Here is a 19,595-nt window from a genome sequence, read left to right on the forward strand (position 1 = left end):
GAAATGTGTATGTAAGAATCACTTATTTACAAATCATGAAATAACATGTGAATTAATACCTGTTCCACTTAAGCGTTTGGAGCAGACAAAAACAAATGAGATATGAAGGTGAAAACAAAAGCAACATTTATGATTGAAATGAAATTGCCATCCCAAATTGTGCCAACTCAAATAATTGCCGTTTGGAAATTATAACACTTCTTTATTCTATAGTAATGTTATGTGTGCCTTTTGATATCACAGAACTTTACGTTAATATTAGTGGTTCCTTTGAAACGTTAATAATACTTCATCTGCTTATTGCCCAGGGCCAGTGATGGAAATTACTTACATCGGGATTCAGTTTATCCTTTAAAAATGCTGTCAATACCACTGCCATGTAGATAACCAATTAGGTACACATAACAAATAAGTATACACATGCCACTGGCGATTCACAATTTTTCAAACATTTAGAATTATATGCATATACTGTAGTTCTACAGTTTTACCTACAGATCTGTTACTTCGCTAGCCATATAATGACCGGTCTTCATTCGTCAAGGGCATAATACTTATCCATGCCAGGTACTGACGTTATATATAAACAAATACACCTTCACAATTATTAAAAAAATAAGCGACACCACTGAACCAATGATTCCTTTAGATGTTATTAAGAAAATGTAAAATTTGTCTAATTGCTTTTCACAGATACAAGCCATTCATTTCAACCTTATCCTTTCTGTGCAACCTTTTTAAATGAAGGCCAAAAGATGACAATTGTGAAATGGTAAAACAGATTGTGCTGGGTAGGACATGTGTAGGGTAGAGGAGGGCCGGTTATTGAATCTGGTGACCAAGGGGAAAACCTAAGACCAGATGGTGGGACAATGCTATAGCAGATCTTGGATGTCGCGTGTCTCCGATGCATCAGCTGCGATATCTGGCAGAGGGTAGAACACGTTGGCGAGGTGTCGTGGCATCAACGGCATTGGCCATAATGACGTCCCTTGAACTTTGATTATCTTGAATGTTATATATTAGGATGTGTATATTCCCGTGTACATTAAACATGTGCCTCAACAGCTCATTCAAGCACAGACCTCCAGCTATGATATTTTCAACTGAAGTGCGCATCATGGTGTAGGTGTTATGTTGCACAATGCAGGATCTCACCAGGAGTTTTGAATTTGCGGAAGCTGTTGTTGATGAGCGGGAAGTGCAGGACAATGGGTGCCCGTGGATCTGACTCATCGGAGAAGATGTAGCACTCGTGCAGATCGTCAAGATTGCACGACGGTATATCGATCTTTGGGAATGGGATGCCATGCTCTTGGCAGTACTTGCTGGTCAACGTCAGGGTCTGCGTAGCAAGGACAGAAAATTAAAGCTAAAGGCACTGACACTTCTTGTCCGTGCCATTGCTGGTAGAAGGGCTTCCACCAGAAGGAGCTCTGGAAAACCCCCCTAGAGGGTGTTTTTGGCCTATTCTTCAATGCTGGCCAGACATCTTTGAAGAGATGAGACGAGCCACACTTTACCCCACCGCACACCAACTACCAATTGACTTGGTGTACCCATTTATACTACTGGGTGAACAGAGGCACTCCATCTACATCGTTTTTCATGCAATAGTAATTGCTAATTTTCTCTAGGATGCTGCCGTGGTATAGCACACTGGACACAATCCTGAGGTCGCCAGTTCATTCTCCCGGTGTGGCAGTTGAAACAAAGGGTGAGTTAATTAATATTCCCCTACCTCTGTCCACTGAAGATTATACAGAGGCACAGAAATAGGTACACTACAGGTAAGGGTCTGTAGGTCCGGTGTGGTGGGTTAAGGTGTGGCTACTCCCATCTCTTGGAAGACCTCTCACCAGTGGGTTAGATGTCTTGGAATATATAGCTCTGAAGTGGAGGCCCTTTCTCCAGCATTGGCAAGAGAAAGCAATTGCATAGCAGGACCTCACCTTTACCACCTTTGACAAACTGTGCAGGTGGTATAAGCACAGCCCTCTGTATCATCCATGCTGCTAAAGTTTACCGTGAATGGCGTCTGCCAGCTGAAGTCAAAGGAAATTATGACATCCACATTCCGCTGGGGCCGCATCACGAGTGGGAATGCAGAGTTCAGTTTGAGTCCAGCATCCACAAGGAAGATATTATTCTCCAATGGAGTAAGTTGGTTGGGTTGGCTATCAAAGTTCGCCACTGCACACCACACCAGACCCAAGCTCGTCATGTTTTATCTGGTTAAAATGTAAATCAACATTTACTTTTCAGCACGCGTTTAAACGTAACGAGTATGTGAATATATATTTAAAAAAAATCAGTTGACATCTAAACAGCAATTTAAGGGTTAAAAAATCCGAAATTACATTGAATAAAATAATGAAGTTCTCCTCACCATCCTTGGTTAGAAATTGTGAGGACGTCGGGTAGTTGCGACTCAGGAAGCATCCAGAAAGGAAGTTAAAGTTCTGTCCTGCACGATGCTTGGAGAAGATGTTGCCGAGTGCGCTCGAGAGCCAGCTCACGGGCGTCACCACTTTGGTGGCAAGGTGACCTTGCGCCTTGTCTGCAGGACAAAAGCAGAGGCGACATGAGTACGCATTTGTTTAACTTATAAACATGGAGGAGAAATATAGAAATTGAGGGAGAAAACGGGGATGTGTTGAAGGAAAGGAATTGCTGCATTCAGTTTATAAGATGCCCTTTCCACCCCTAGATGTGTGTGACAAGACTTGTATCAATTTTTTTTTTTACATGGGGCACAAGTTTGGGGTACATCTTACTTTCTGGAGCATCTAATAATCCAGAGAATACAGTATAACATTTTTGCAACTAAGATGATGACAATTAGAAATGTTGGGATTTAGATAACACAATTAAGCATGTTTTACTAATCTACAAATGATACGATTTGATGTTATGCCACTGGGATTCAATTCTCTCTGGGGAAAAAAAACCTGAGAATATCCTCTTGTAAAAAAATATATATTCTGCATAATCCGTTAATAAGTTTAATAATCCCAGTAAGAATTGTGCTGGAGTCAGGTTTCATATAAATTTATTTGGAAAAGCGCAGGAGTCATTTGAAGCTTTATTGACAGTTAAATGCATTGGCAGTGAAAATGTGAGATTTTTGTTTGACATTTATTGAGTTGAAATATACACTATACTAAAATGTGTTCACAAAGGATATTTTTCAAAATTGAGTACTATATAAAATTAGGTACAATAGTTCGGACCTTAAGATATATACTATTCCTCAAATTAACCAAATTGTTCTCATCATTAATAAAAAATATTTTAGCAGAGTAAATTTTCAATGAGTAAAATTTAAACAATTTACAATGAATGTAAAAATTATTCCCGCAAGTGTTTTGAAACGTTAAATTAATTGGCACCACAATCACATAGTACCAGCAGGTGTTTGGTTACACTTGTTCAAGAACATTCCAAGAAAACTTGATAAATCCTCTAGCAAAGTATACCTATTCATGCATATAATTGGATTCAGAGTGAAAATGTGGCTTGTTAGATAAAAATCAAAGCTCTTACCATCCAGTGCACTGATCTTAGTTTTAAAAGATTTCAGCAATTTCAAGCTGCTTCCAGTTGCATCCAGGTAAATGCGGTCCAGACTTGCTGCAAATGCACTCCCCCACAACCCTGCAGAAGAGAAGAAGAATCATAGTTTGGGGAGGGAGGCTGAAACAGTGGTACAGCCTGGTGCAGATGACTTGTGACCCCCAATTTATTGACCCCTAACATTTTTTTCTAATGCCTATTAATTGCTGTTTTAAATAAACCTTTAAATATATAAAGTTTTAGAAAATTAAACGGGGATCACAAGATATCTGGAACACCTAATAAAACACACCGTTTATTTTCCATTCCCAAAGGGATTATTCTAGACCCAAACATCTCCAGAAATATGTAGGGCAACTGCGAATCCACAGCATACTAAGTAGGGTGCATTGGTTCACCCTCCCCCTGCGATTCAATGCATTTTCATGATGCAGGACCACGATTCGATAAAAAAAACTAATTGTAGTGCATGTATTTGGCGTCTAGTGGCTGGAGTCCTGTAAATCCATCACACATAAAACATGCACACATCTGAAAAAAACATGTATTTCTTCACGTGGGATTCGGACCAGATATTGTGAGTTTAAGAATAATTTCATCTATGTGTAATGTAGCTCTCAGAGACACCATCTTGTTCAGTTATATGTATATTTATTATGAATAAAGTCCGCCGACTCAATAACTTAACCAGTAACCGCGAGTGACTATATACACTTGGGCAACTTAGATAACTCTATTCTGAGACAACGTAACTCTAAGCCTTCCAAGACTACCAGGTGCCCACTTCAGGATGATGAAGACGACCCGCTCCAAGGTGACGACGGCGACGGCAGTGCCCCCACAACAGCAGCCCAGAGCCCCGGTTCACGCCGGCTTTTATCCCCCTCACGACCCGCCCCCCCCTCTCTCACCGCACCTGGCCCTGTCTGTCTCTGCCCTTATTACAATTAACGACCGTCAGGTCCCCGGCTTGTTGCATCAATCATTATTAGCGACCACTTAGGTCCCACATTACCCTAACGTGACCCTGTCTGTTCCCATTACATTAATTAGTAACCATGGCCACGGGGAGCCGTACTGTCCCTATATCACCCCGTACTGTCCTCACATATGTATCATTCCACTGAATACAACGTGTGCTAGAGAAGAACCCAGCACTCGTCTGGCTGTTTGTGACCCAGCTGTCTAATAGCCTCTTCTCCCCTCTGCGATAGCGTAGCGGTTAGCGCGCTGCACTGTGAACCCGGCGACCCGGGTTCGATTTCCGCTCACGGCCAACACCAGTGACGATTATCTGAACCGGTTCTGGGCCTCCCCTAGGTCGACTCAGCCTCAAATTAGTGCCTGGTGTGGTGTGTAAACATCGTCACTAGGGAGACAAAGGCGGCCAGGCGTGGTGCTGGCCACCCACCCCCTCGTGTACCGTTCCGGCCTTCATAGGTGCTCGCTAACAGCACTTGCCCATACAGTCTATTAAGGCTATACGGGGATCTTTATGTTTCTTTGATCTCCCCTCTGCAGTTGCAAACAATCAACCGCCCCCTATGTCATCCAATGATCTACCCATGGCTTACCTTGCAGGTAATGCAGTGGTAGTTCAGCATGGCGCCTCACCAAATTGCCCATGTAGAACTCACTCCCAAAGTCAGCTGTGCGCACAAAACCACCATATTTTGGCATCCCCACCTCATGTGGCGTGAACTCTACCCACTCTGCAGAAGGAGCACACAGTTCAAGATTGCATCACTTAAACACTAGACGCATGAACAAACAGCAGAACATGAACAATTTCGCCCTTTGTCACAATTACCAAATTACGTTTTTCTCCTACGATGATATATTTCATTGTTACATTGCGAATTAAAATTGATTTGTGAAGGAGACGACATGGACACGCTTCGGAAACGCATGAAAAAAGTAAATTACAGCTTATTCATTTTTGTAAAATAAGCCAGCAAAACAGAATGTAATGTCTTGAGAAAGATGCATATTATGCACGCTTGTACTTTTACCTGCAAAATCGTCCGTGCTGACAGTGGACTTTACATTGATTGCAGAGTAGATTGGGTATGGCACCTGTCCAGTGCTAACCACTTTCTGCTGATCTGACAGCCTGACCAGTTTTTCCTAAAGGGCACAGCCAACACTTCTGGTTAACATTTCTCATTCAGCCTTTCTGCTTCCTTCTGCAGCACACATACAAAGTTATTAGAATTATTGTATTCACCACGATTGTTTGCCCAGGAAAGCCTCACTAAATCTCAACACTCTTTCAGGAGGGTCCTGCCAAGCTTCTGCAGTAGGGGGTGATGTTGCTGTGTATAATCCAAATTGAATACTTTGGAGGTAATTTTGAGCTTCGCGGTGTTCAGCCAACACCAGTTGGATTGTATGATTTTTTTTATTAGCTACGAGAGGAAACTGGAAAACCGAGAGAAAGCCCATGCAGAATGGGAGGAGAAAAAACTCCATACAGAAAGGTGCCCGAGTTGGGAATCGAACCAAAGCAATTGCTGTGAGGTACAAGTGTTACCTCTGCACCACCCTGCCACCCAGAATCATCATCGGCCATAATCAATCCAATGCGAGATTTAAAAAAATCTCCCCCCTAAGCAGTCCTCCATCTGTCACGGTCCTGCAATGTAGCCAAATCGACCAAGCACCTCCACAAGAGATGATTTCAGAGCTCCGTCCTTAGTCACGACCACAAATAGGTCAGTGCAATTCTCCCAGGCACACTACGCACCTGTTTGCCAAAGATCCACTGCAGCACGAGGCCCCAGAGGTCCGTGAGAGAAACGAATTGGTTGTCTTCCTTCTTGTCAGTCATAGCATTCCGGAATTTCAAGAGGGTCTCCGGTGAGAAGGCACCATACTTAGGAGCTATGGTGCATGCCTTCAATTCCTGAATCTCTTGCGCGATTCCACTTGTCTCTCCCTTGCCCCAGAGCGGTTGCTGGTACAGATTGGATATACACCTGTGAGCAAGAGTTTCCAAAAATTCAGGAAAATAACAAAATTAAAAGAATTACAGCAGTTGGGCCACACTGCTGATACGTTCAGCAAATGCTGCCCTTCCAGGAGCACATACATTAAACACAATTTAACTGCTACGATTTGTGACATGGCACTCAAAGAAACTTTTTTCAGCGCTCTGATGTGTTTTTTGGTTGTACCGTGTGAGTTTTTTGGTACGATGTCCAACGTTTTACTCCATATTTTGGGGGCTTCAGGAACTAAATTAAGAGTTTCTTCAGGAACTGAATTCTGAAGACGCTACCGACATGTGGCAAAACCCGAAAATACCGTGGGGAGCTATACAGCACAACAGTGATATTCTAGGCAGTACACTTGATATATACAGGGTGCTTCAAAAACATTTTAACACTTCTGAGAATTTACAACAGCACCACAAGAAATGTGCCTCCGAGCGCTGGAGATCACCCGAAGAAGATTCCATGCATGTGGACAATGATGGTTTTGAAGCTATTTAACATACATTTGTTATCATGTCACAGTGCATAATTATCCATTCTTTTTCCATTAAAAACGATAGGCACATACAAGTGTTAACATTTTTTTTAAGCACCCTGTATATAAAAAAAATTGACACTGGCAGAAAGAAGTAAGTAGTGACTTGCCAGGTGGATCCAGAGACACCGTTCATGTAGGTGATGCAGTCGAGTAGACCTTGTTCCTCGAGGGCCAGGAGGCAGCCAAGCAGGGAGATCGTGGCTCGCAGGCCACCCCCAGAACCCAACACTGCCACCACAGGCACCTAAAAGGCCAAAGTGGTTTTTTTTTTTTACTCGGCAGCACAACATCATTTCTTGACTCTTAAAAGTCACACATTCGTATGTCGTATATCTCGTTCTGTCATTGAAATCCATCGAGTTTTAATTTTTCCCTTGCATGCCATTCATATTTATTAACAGAAAACTATTGAGCGATTTTGAAGCTGGAAATTACTTGTCAGTGGGGCTGCCTCTTAGCATGGCCAAGGGCACGAACACACGTCAGAATGTGGGCTGTAGGGACACAACTCATTTCACACAGACGACCACAGAGCCGAGTTCCGTTATTTGCACGTACATATTACTTAACCCTGTGGCCTGCAATTCTCAGCAAACAAGGTAGACATTTTATTGAACAAGTAGGTTTTATACTTTGATTTGTATTGACCAGTTGCTGTGCTGCCAGTTGGAATTATGAAGTTAGCTGTAGTTGTTGCAATCAAAGAGGGAATTGCACTGATGGCTCCAGATTTATTTTATTGAGTCATTTAACAGCACAGATGACAGTCCCTTACCATAAAATATTGTGACGCACTGACCGATCTTCCTATTAATTTGCGATCTAAAAGTCTATAAATGTATAAAAACCACTCTAACTAAACACCATTATGGGAAGCATACAATCATTTTATAAGTACATGTTAACATTTAACTCAATGTTTAAATGGATATCATTCTATTGTGAAAGATGTTTAATTCAAATAGCCAGACAGCATAAGTATATGGGGTATTGGATCATTTAAAAAGGTTTTTTTAAGTGAAACTAAAACACTATGAAGGAATGTAAGTTCTTCAGGAGTAGCCTTAAACACAAACGTTGAAAATAAATAATGTGGATATTTAAAAACTCTTGCTATATTCTGTTTTGCATCAGATTATGGTGTCGCGAGGTCATTTATTTTCAGTCTTCATGATCCTTACGTCCTTTTCTTGTGGTGTCACCTTGAGATTAAGAAACTTTTGGAAAGCTCCTGGCATCACTTTCATCCTTTTTTGCAGAAATTCTTTCTCGCCATCTGAGAGGTCAAACCCAAGGCGAAGAGCAGGTACGCCTCTGAAAATGATAAGATCGATACGCTGCTGACACCACGCGCGTTATGAAAACGCACCACATGGCGGCTGCGGTGATGGCCCAAATATACGGATCCAAATGGATTCTCGTCTGGAGTAATTCACAGTGGCTCTTTGCCCATTGGAAGGTGCTGAATAGAGCAGCATCGATGCTTGTGTTGTGGTCGTGACACTGTCAGCCAATGCAGAGACAGACCCTTCAATATTTAATTTGACCAATGACAAAGACAAAGATCCCCGCGCCCCCCCCCCCCCCCCCATAGCCTTAACAGAATGTTGGGCCGAGTGTTGTTCGCAAGCACCAATGAAGGCCGGCAACAGCACACGAGGGGGTGGGTGACCAACACCACGCCCGGCCACCTTTGTCTCCCCAAGTGGTGATGTTTACACACACCACCAGGTACTCATTTGAGGCCGAGTCGACCTGGGGGAGGCCCAGGACCAGTTTAAATACTCGTCACTGTTGTTGGCCGTGAGCGGGAATCAAACTCGGGTCGTCGGGTTTGTAGCGCAGCGCACTAACCGCTACACTACCGCTCCATGCACCGAGAAATGAATGTAGATTGACGAGATTTGACTCGGTTGAAAGTCACGCATTCGGACTTTTGCTTCTAAGCTATTAAAACCAATTTCCATAAATGTTACTGACCATATTCATATTACCTGGATTTATATTTTAAGGTAAGGTCCACTTCCGTTTCCTGAAAATAAAAGAGAAAATCAAAAGTACAATTGACTGCGGCAATATTTTCTACTCAAGTCGTATTGTTTTTAAAACACTGCAATATTAACATTGCTTCAATATTGCAAACGATGAGGCATCTAAACAGCACTTAAACCAGTAATGAGATGTAATAATTATCCAGGGATATTTATATTCATTGTGGAAACACATTGTTTGGTTTCCACTTGGTTCCAGTGACACCGATTTTTATTGAGCAACAAGCTCACCTCGTCTTTGCCAAGTGGCACCTGCACTCCCACGTTTTCAATCAGATTCTTGTAGGTGAGGGGCACCGATCTTGTGCCAAGCACACTCTTCTCTGGGAACTGTTCACTCTACAGGCAAAAAAATAAACAACAGTGGCACATTTACAAATTATTGCCCAGTTTACTGATGAGAGGCAAAGGATAAAACCCTGCGATTGTCTTGCTCACTCCCCACTGCAGGCGGAAGAGGGAGCTCTAGAACGCTCCTCCAGAGGGTATTTTTGTCTACTCTTCCACGACGGTCAGACGTATGGAATTCGGTGAGCACACCCGCAATTTATCCCACCACGCACAACCTGCTGATTGACTGCGGTGCCCCCATTTATATCGCTGGGTGGATAGAGGCAGCAGAGTGGGGGGGGGGGGGAGGGAGTTAAGAAACTGGCAACGTTGTTTCCACTGCCACGCCGGGAAATCGTACTGGGTTGCAAGTCTGAGAGTCCTAACCGTTATACAACAGCAGCATCCCCGGTTTACACCTACAAGACATTTATCTTTGGGTGTGTGCAAGGGTTACGGCTTTATGGAATGCAAACGTTTTTCAGCTGTCCGAATGAAACACGTTGATTGAAACCCACAGGACCCCAGTTACCCAGTGGCACCTACTGAAACCCACAGCACCCCAGTTACCCAGTGGCACCTACTGAAACCCATAGCACCCCAGTTACCCAGTGGCACGTACTGAAACCCACAGCACCCCAGTTACCCAGTGGCACCTACTGAAACCCACAGCACCCCAGTTACCCAGTGGCACCTACTGAAACCCACAGCACCCCAGTTACCCAGTGGCACCTACTGAAACCCACAGCACCCCAGTTACCCAGTGGCACCTACTGAAACCCACAGCACCCCAGTTACCCAGTGGCACCTACTGAAACCCACAGCACCCCAGTTACCCAGTGGCACCTACTGAAACCCACAGCACCCCAGTTACCCAGTGGCACCTACTGAAACCCACAGCACCCCAGTTACCCAGTGGCACCTACTGAAACCCACAGCACCCCAGTTACCCAGTGGCACCTACTGAAACCCACAGCACCCCAGTTACCCAGTGGCACCTACTGAAACCCACAGCACCCCAGTTACCCAGTGGCACCTACTGAAACCCACAGCACCCCAGTTACCCAGTGGCACCTACTGAAACCCACAGCACCCCAGTTACCCAGTGGCACCTACTGAAACCCACAGCACCCCAGTTACCCAGTGGCACCTACTGAAACCCACAGCACCCCAGTTACCCAGTGGCACCTACTGAAACCCACAGCACCCCAGTTACCCAGTGGCACCTAACTGCAGCCACACTTTGGGTTTGCGCAATCTATCAGCAGATACAAATGTGAATAACACTGCTGAAAGAATACTAGATAATGAAATACCAAATTGGATAAACACAAACCATACAGAGGTTATAAAAAAAGCAAAAGGTATTAACTAAACTACATTACAAATACAAAGTTACATTTCGATTTAAAGCTTTCGTGACTGCAATGATTCATCTTCTTTGGTTGATGAAGGCCGCTTGTGTTGTGGCCGAAACGTCGTGAGAATATTATTGTGTTATTTTATTTTATCAATTTATTATTTTATTCTCATTCTACGTGACTTTACCGAAAGAACCAAAGAAGATAAATACAAAGTTTCCCGTATAGCCTTAACAAACTTTTGGGGCAAGTGCCGTTTGCGAGCACCAATGAAGGCTGGAACGGCACGAGGGGGTGGGTGGCCAGCACCACACCCGGCCGCCTTTGTCTCCCTAGTGGCCATGTTTGTACACAATGCACCAGGTACTCATTTGAGGCTGAGTCGACCTGGTTCAGATAATCGTCACCGATGTTGGCCGTGAGCGGGAATCGAACTCGGGTCGCCAGGTTCGTAGCGCAGCGCGGCTAACCGCTCTGGCGTAGCGGTCAGCACAACACCAAAACATCCGCACCGAGATAAACTACGCACCCTCATTTCGGACACTTGCCTTGCAGCTGTGAACAGCCAAACAATTAATCTATAGCGGCCTTATGGCAGCCTAATCAGCTGCTCAAGTCGGTGCAGGAAACGTAGGAGGGAGCGTGGGAGCAGGAAGTTCATTTCGGAAAGTACAAGTGTAAAAAGCATTGCTCAATTTCAAGCTGCCTGCCAGTATCGTTTCATAGAAAAATCAGCAGAAATTGTTTAAAAACATGCCAGGAACGCGAGCTTTCAATATGCACCATCGTGCATAAGCGGTGTCTGATTTAGACCATTTTAAAATCAATCATAGGGTTACATTTTACCCGTTTCATGTATTTCAATAATTGTATTACTCGTAAGTAAACGCCCAATTAACATTTGTTAATATCGCTTATAAAAGCAGTGACCCTCAATCCTCTATTTAAAACTATTTGAATGCTCTCATCTCTGAATAATATTTACATGTATATATGTTTTTTCTATATAAATGCTTGGCAAACATGCTCTTTAACAATTTAAATGAAAGGTCCAACTAATCACAATGTTAAAATTAAAGTTAATAACATACCAAGTACCAGTGTATTGTAATAATACAAAAATATATACAATAATTACTAATATAAATGATTTTGTATTATTCACAAGTTGCACATACAGTGAAATGTATATTAAAACAGGATGTTGATAACAAATTGTAAACGCATCGGAATGTTTTCCAAAACCAGACACATTTTTTCCACTTTTTGTTTCAGTGTACAGTATATCATATAAATAAACCACAAAAAATTTCTCCCACTGTAGACCAAGCAGCTTGAAAAACAGATTTAGCAACGTGGAAATGTGTGTTAAAATCCCTGCTGAAATCAAAGCCACTATTGTATCATTAAGAACCACCCCCCATCTAAGGCCAATGAATTGTGTCCACTGTTGTGTCAGTGACAACAGCCCCCACAATACTTTCTCTACAACAAAGCTGCTGCGTATGCCAGTGTTGCCACCAAGTAGATGACTTTTAATAGGAAACAAGCTGCTTCAATCTCCACACACTAGACCCAGGGGGAGAGGTTTTGGGTGGGGAAAGTTGGAGTAGAGTTTTCCCAAGGATGTTGTATGATGGATTAATATTACAGCATTGTTGTATTATTATTTTACACAGTTGCCAAACACATGCGTAAATGCCCAAAACTTTAGGTGGCCAGTAACAAATAGCACTGTCACAAAGTTTCTTTAGGTTAGAGTTAAACACGTTTTCTTGAATTGTGCTCGGTAATAAGGGCTTGGGTAAAGAGACAATGGGAGGAAAATCCAAAGTTGAGCAGCATTGGACTTTGGAAAAAGTCACTCAGAAACAGATGTGTTTCGAGCAGCAGTATTGCAGGGTTGAACACAGTAAATAGATTGGACTAAACATTGCGAATGATGTGGTACAAACACACAAACCAATAAAAAGGTAACGAATACCAGAAATTGTATTTAATAGTATAGATAACGCATGTGTGAACATGTCGAATGTCTGGATTTCATTAAATTGTCTGTATGGCAAAGACACAGATGTCAAGTGGTGTTAGCCTTCTGGTGACGTTGAGAAAATACGTATTGGCAGTGTGTTACAAAAAGGCCAGAAGCTAGTGAAAATGTACGTTACAAACTATTCGTTTACAGTACATACAAACCGATCATAGATTGCCATTTAATTTCTCCACAAAGTAAAAGCCCGTGTGTGTTTCAGAGGCAGCTTGTGAGCTTGCCGCCAGTCACATTAAGCATTATCTCAAGAGTCCAGCTGCAGCTGTTGGAATAGCGGTGTAGCCAGGGCTTGCTTGGCATTTGTGTGCGTGAGCTTAAATTCCCACAGCAAAAAAAAAATATCTGCCCAAAAAAAAGATAAATATTAATAAAAAAAATGGGTCTGCTTCCAAAAAATGCATTGAACCACACGACCCAACAGCAAGAGCTCAACACGAGGCAATTTAACCTGGTCAAAGACTTGCATCTTGGATATATGATTAAGTCTTAGGAGGGGCTCAAGAAATGTCCAGATGAGAGGTACCCACAAACATATTTTAATTTGTTTGGCTTACAGTGCCACAACATTGCTTGCACAAGTTGTAAATGGGTGACTGGGTGGCGATGTGGTAACAATTGTACCTCACAGCAAGGGCCTGGGTAAAATTCCTGGTATGGGTGCCGTTCTGTGTGGAGTTTGTAAGTCCTCCAGCTTCTCTGGTTTACTTCCATAGCAAAAAGATATAGAATTTAACTGAAATTGGCCAAAAATCACAATTCTAAAAAAAATATTCTTTGGTTATTTCGGTGAAGTCACGTAGATAAAAAACAAAAAATAAAGTGAATAAAAAATAATAAAAAACAAAAAAACACTAATGTGTACTCTAGCCTGGTTCTTAATCAGTGCGTGTACTGGCAGTCTATAATGTAGACTGTAGCCTGGTTCTTTAAGCTTGGTGAGCGTACTGGCAGTCTATAATGTAGACTATAGCAATGGTTATTAAGCTGAGTGAGTGTACTGGCAGTCTATAGTGTAGACTGTAGCCTGGTTATTAACCTGAGTGAGTGTACTGGCAGTCTATAATGTAGACTGTAGCCTGGTTATTAACCTGAGTGAGTGTACTGACAGTCTATAATGCAGACTGTAGCCTGGTTCTTAACCTGAGTGAGTGTACTGGCAGTCTATAGTGTAGACTGTAGCCTGGTTATTAACCTGAGTGAGTGTACTGGCAGTCTATAATGTAGACTGTAGCCTGGTTATTAACCTGAGTGAGTGTACTGACAGTCTATAATGCAGACTGTAGCCTGGTTCTTAACCTGAGTGAGTGTACTGACAGTCTATAATGTAGACTGTAGCCTGGTTCTTTAAGCTTGGTAAGCATATTCGCAGTCTATAATGTAGAGTGTAGCAATGGTTAATAACCTGAGTGAGGGTACTGGCAGTCTGTAATGCAGACCGTAGCCTGGTTAATAACCTGAGTGAGCGTACTGGCAGTCTAAAATAAAACCACGACGTTTCGATCACAACACAAGCGACCGTCTTCAGGAGAGAGGTCACCACCGATGGCGACCGTTAATCAGGTTTAAAAATGGGCGTGGCACCAGTGAAGTGGGCGGGGCATACGTGCCCTGGGGTAAGCATACAAAGAAAACACGAAAACAAACACAAATCAAGTCGTAACTTTAGCTGTGCTACCTTGACAAGAAAACAAATCAAATATTGACCCAAAGTGGTTGATGACATGTAGACTGAACCAGTCTACATTATAGACTGCCAGTAGGCTCACCAAGCTTAAGAACCAGGCTACAGTCTACATTATAGACTGCCAGTACACTCACCAAGGTTATGAACCAGGCTACAGTCTACATTACAGACTTCGAGTACACTCACCAAGGTTAGGAACCAGGCTACAGTCTACATTATAGACTGCCAGTACACTCACCAAGGTTAGGAACCAGGCTACAGTCTACATTATAGACTGCCAGTACACTCACCAAGGTTAGGAACCAGGCTACAGTCTACATTATAGACTGCCAGTACACTCACCAAGGTTAGGAACCAGGCTACAGTCTACATTATAGACTGCCAGTACACTCACCCAGCTTAATAACCAGGCTACAGTCTACATTATAGACTGCCAGTACACTCACCAAGGTTAGGAACCAGGCTACAGTCTACATTATAGACTGCCAGTACACTCACCCAGCTTAATAACCAGGCTACAGTCTACATTATAGACTGCCAGTACACTCACCAAGGTTAGGAACCAGGCTACAGTCTACATTACAGACTGCCAGTATGCTCACCGAGGTAAATAACCAGACTACAGTCTACATTATTTTAAGGTTTGTATTCACTTTATTTTGATTATTATTTTTTTATCTACCTGACTTTACTGAAAGAACCAAAGAATCTTAATTCCTGAAGTCACGAAAGTTTCAAGTCAAAATCTAAAAAAATACCTGAACATTACATAGAACAACAAAACACCTCCTACCACAAGAACTTGGCAGGACCCTCCTGAAAAAAAGTCCTGAGCCTCAGTGAAGTTTCCATGTGTAACAGGCATCGTGATAATGTCCCGTGTGTCACAAACATTAGCATCATCTGAATATTTAAAACCCCTTCACTTTTCATGATAATTTAATTATTAAAGCTTGTTTCTAAATAAACTTTGGACGGATTTCTATCAAAAAGATAAGTTTGTCAATATATTTTGTTAACGTGTGTAAAGTACAAATATTTGTTTTTACGAATAATAAAAATGATACTTTTTGCCATAAGCTTTTAGGATGAATATTGTAAAGAACGGGATATGCTAAAGCAAGTCCTATAATATAATCAAATATATGCAAATCGCGCATCTATTCTTGCCAAAATTGGCACAGTGCTGTGCATCATAACCCTTAAACTGCCACTCAAAGGCATTGAACCACCAGCTCCTTCTGCCAAGTATGCACTTAGGTCTCTTCACCCATCCCGCACCTTCGATTCGCACGGTTGGCTACGTCCGGTGCGAAAGAAGTTCAACATACATACATACATCCCATTTCGTGTTACTGCAACGCGTTTTATAGACATCTGCTATAAACATACGACTCTGACGTGTCTTGCAGGCTTGACTTTTGAGTCCCTAATGCATAAGAAGGCAGCTAATAATTCAAGCCCATGCCAGGAAGGAGGATGAGCATGAGCATACAGGGATATGTCTTGAAAAATATCAGCACATTCGTTGCAGCAGATGTTTCCTGCACTTCTTATGAATTGTATAAACTAAAATTTCTGTTTCATGCTAAACCCCAACATTTGCATAACAATAATATATTAATAATTGAAAAAAACCCATCTCAAAGCCCCTTTGTAGAATGGGAACTATAATTGAACATGTATTATTCTATGCTTTGAGTACTTTATATATCGATTTAATTCAAATCACAAATAAACCATATGGTCACCTTTAACGGAACAAAGCATTTGGCTGGATTTTTGCCTGCTGTCATCGGCCATATCCTGCTGGTAAATATATAGCGGCTGTTTACAACAGCAGAGCAGCAAAGCGATACAGAGAGAATGCAATAAAATGCAAAGTAAAATATGTGAACAGCAGTAATGAAAATAAGATTAATGGGGATATGTCGTGACACGCTGTGGCATTAAGAGTCAAGCTGATAGCGCATGCCGTGACAAGCTGACCTTGCACGAAGAAATGTAATTGAGAGACAGTAAAGACAATGATAACGGTGGTTACATCGTAAGCGTTATGGACAACCCCAGGAAGCATGAAAATGACCTACAACCCACTGCACAACACCCTTAAAGAGACGTGGCACCAGGCACACACGTGTAAACATTCACGCAATTATATTTTAGTGTAAACGGTCAGTATCATCAGCTCCCGATGAATTCGGGTTGTGGACATGCTGCATATGTGGTCAAGACTTTGACCAATCGCATGAGGTTTCCAATTATATATATTTAAATAAGTGATGTTTATTTATTTAAAGCAATAGGATGTGTTTATCGAAAAATATGTCGTTCCAAAAAAATATATTCTCAAACAGGACGAACATGTATACACCCTTCAATCTTTTTTGAATAAAGGGAATTTAATTTTTTACTTAAAACTTTCGTGACAGCAGGAATTCATATTCTTTGGCTCTTTCGGTAAAGTCACTTAGATAGAAAAAGTAATAATAAAAATAAAGTGAATAAAAATATCACGACGTTTCGATCGCAACACAAGTGGTCGTCATCAGGCAAAGGAGTCGGCCTCAAAAGGCAAACTGTTTATAAAGGTTTGGAGATGGGCGTAGCCCAAGTGTATCAGCAGCACCAGGAGCATGGACAGTGCCGCAATGCCAATGCAGCGGCAATGCCAATGCAGCAGCAATGCCAATGCAGCAGCAATGCCAATGCAGCAACAATGCCAATGCAGTAACAATGCTAATGCAGCAGCAATGCCAATGCAGCAACAATGCCAATGTAGCATCAATGCCAATGTAGCAGCAATGCCAATGCAGCAGCAATGCCAATGCAGCAGCAATGCCAATGCAGCAGCAATGCCAATGCAGCAGCAATGCCAATGCAGCAGCAATGCCAATGTAGCATCAATGCCAATGCAGCAGCAATGCCAATGCAGCAAAGGGCCGCCAAGAAATCCCTGCACCTTGCTCCACACACTACACTGCTGACGGTGGAGGTTGATTGACAAGAAAACACAAGTCAAACCATGACCCAAAGTGGCTGATGACATCTTTACAATTATTTCCGAGTCTATAACCTTCCTCTCGGTTGAAATTGTGTCTGTGTATATGGATGGCTTCATTAACGAATCTTTGTTGATAGCCAGTAGGCTTGCAAAGTACCATCATCTTAGAGAAACCAATTTCGTGTGAGCCAGCCGCATTAAAATAATGATCAGCCACATCAGAAGTATTGGTCCTACCGCGTTTCAAATCTGCCTTGTGTTCACGAACACGGTCAGAGACATGTCGCTTAGTTTCTCAAATGTAACTGCTGCCGCAGATACAGCTTACTTTGTAGACGCCGGGATATTGCATGTCAGGAATCTTGTCCTTCACAGATGAGATCAGATCACGAATTTTATGTACTGCGTTAAATCGAACCTGGATCTTGTGTTTGTGATTTAACTTGAGTTGTGTTTTCTTGTCAATCAACCTCCACCGTCAGCAGTGTGGTGTGTGGAGCGGGGTGCAGGGATTTCCTGGCGGCCCTTTGCTGCATTGGCATTGCTGCTGCATTGGCATTGATGCTGCATTGGCATTGCTGCTGCATTGGCATTGTTGCTGCATTGGCATTGTAGCTGCATTGGCATTGCTGCTGCATTGGCATTGCTGCTGCATTGGCATTGCTGCACTGTCCATGCTCCTGGTGCTATTGATACACTTGGGCTACGCCCATCCCCAAACCTTTATAAAAACAGTTTGCCTTTTGAGGCCGACTCCTTTGCCTGATGACGACCACTTGTGTTGCGATCAAAACGTCGTGATATTTGCATTCACTTTATTTTCATCATTATTTTTTCTATCTACGTGACTTTACCGAAAGAACCAAAGAATATGAAGGGCATTTAGGGAAGATATTTAAGTCGGTAAAAGCTACGCACGAGGGTCTCATCTAATTACATGCAGTTCTCATCTGGCCAGTGTGGCAGTGTAGGCCAATTGCCCTGTTCAGAAGAGGCTCTGTCGAGCTTCCTCGAGTGGAGGCCCTTCCGCCAGCTGCGGCTTGACAGAGACATTTCAGGACTGCACTCTTACCTCGCCAGAAGGCCACCTTTAATAAACAGTACACGATGCCAGTAATATCAATTGAAGAGGCTATTATTCCGCATTGGTCGGCCGTGACTCAACTTGCACAAATTGACGCAAAAAAATGGAAATGCGTCAATGCATCTGTTAAAATGTCTGTGGACATTTTAGCTGCTGTCGTCGTGCAATAGCAACCGACGGCAACTGTGAATGAGCAATTTACATAAGCCTCCTCTAGAGCATTCACATCCTGCAATCGAGGATCACTCATGAGCTGACGCAGTTGCAGAGAAGGGGGTGCAGCTGTGACTGAGGAGTTACTTGAGCCTTGCGCTCAAAGCTCAGCACGACTCTCGGGTTTACGCAGAGTTAACTCACGATGTTGTGGTCCTTGTAGAGGCCCACGTTCAGCTTGGCCGACTGGAAACCAGAATCGACGTGGAAGGTCAGGTTCTCATCCAGAACAGTGACCAGCGGTGACCAGCACGGGGTGAGCCTCTCGCGCTCGTATGACGGCGGAACCGACACGGATAAATACTGCATCTTTTCTTCACACTCTGTGGGGCCACAACAGGTCACATCAACATGTGGGAATGCACCATATTGAATATTAACACTGCCGACTACCCTAATGACAAATTATGTCAGTCCATTGGCACCAGGAGTTCATTCAAGGCAGAGCGAAACCTCGGGTGTTCAGCTCATGTTGAGATACTCAAATTGTTGGGCCGCGTTCGTGCATGCCCATAATAATCTTGCAATAAAACGAATACATACACTTTACGCTACACCAAAACAAACCCACCATATAACCTTTAACAGACGGCTGGGGCAAATGCTGTTGAGCGAATACATATGAAGGATGGCACAGCACACGAGGGGGTGGTGTGGCCAGAACCTACTCCAGTGCTGATATGTACACATCACACCCACGCCAGCAGT

At 42.9% G+C, this 19,595-nt stretch overlaps 1 protein-coding gene across 2 annotated transcripts in view; it reads right to left on the minus strand.

Moving 5' to 3' along the window:
* The window catches only part of PLA2G4F (phospholipase A2 group IVF), a 55,631-nt gene that overhangs the window by 1,999 nt on the left and 34,037 nt on the right, over positions 1–19,595 (minus strand). For both annotated transcript variants that reach the window (XM_032952187.2, XM_076066336.1), the window contains exons 9-20: positions 19,032–19,210; positions 9,393–9,500; positions 9,105–9,142; positions 8,292–8,424; positions 7,218–7,354; positions 6,323–6,554; positions 5,589–5,703; positions 5,151–5,288; positions 3,547–3,657; positions 2,390–2,560; positions 2,027–2,193; positions 1,159–1,345 (exon numbers count right to left, since the gene is read on the minus strand). In XM_032952187.2, coding sequence (XP_032808078.1) covers positions 1,159–1,345; positions 2,027–2,193; positions 2,390–2,560; positions 3,547–3,657; positions 5,151–5,288; positions 5,589–5,703; positions 6,323–6,554; positions 7,218–7,354; positions 8,292–8,424; positions 9,105–9,142; positions 9,393–9,500; positions 19,032–19,210 — 1,716 coding nt within the window. The remainder of the gene's footprint in view (positions 1–1,158; positions 1,346–2,026; positions 2,194–2,389; positions 2,561–3,546; positions 3,658–5,150; positions 5,289–5,588; positions 5,704–6,322; positions 6,555–7,217; positions 7,355–8,291; positions 8,425–9,104; positions 9,143–9,392; positions 9,501–19,031; positions 19,211–19,595) is intronic.

This window comes from Petromyzon marinus, chromosome 11 (assembly GCF_048934315.1).
Source record: "Petromyzon marinus isolate PM22_M1 ecotype Great Lakes invasive population chromosome 11, UKy_Petmar_22M1.pri1.0, whole genome shotgun sequence".
NCBI classification, from domain to species: Eukaryota; Metazoa; Chordata; class Hyperoartia; order Petromyzontiformes; family Petromyzontidae; genus Petromyzon; species Petromyzon marinus.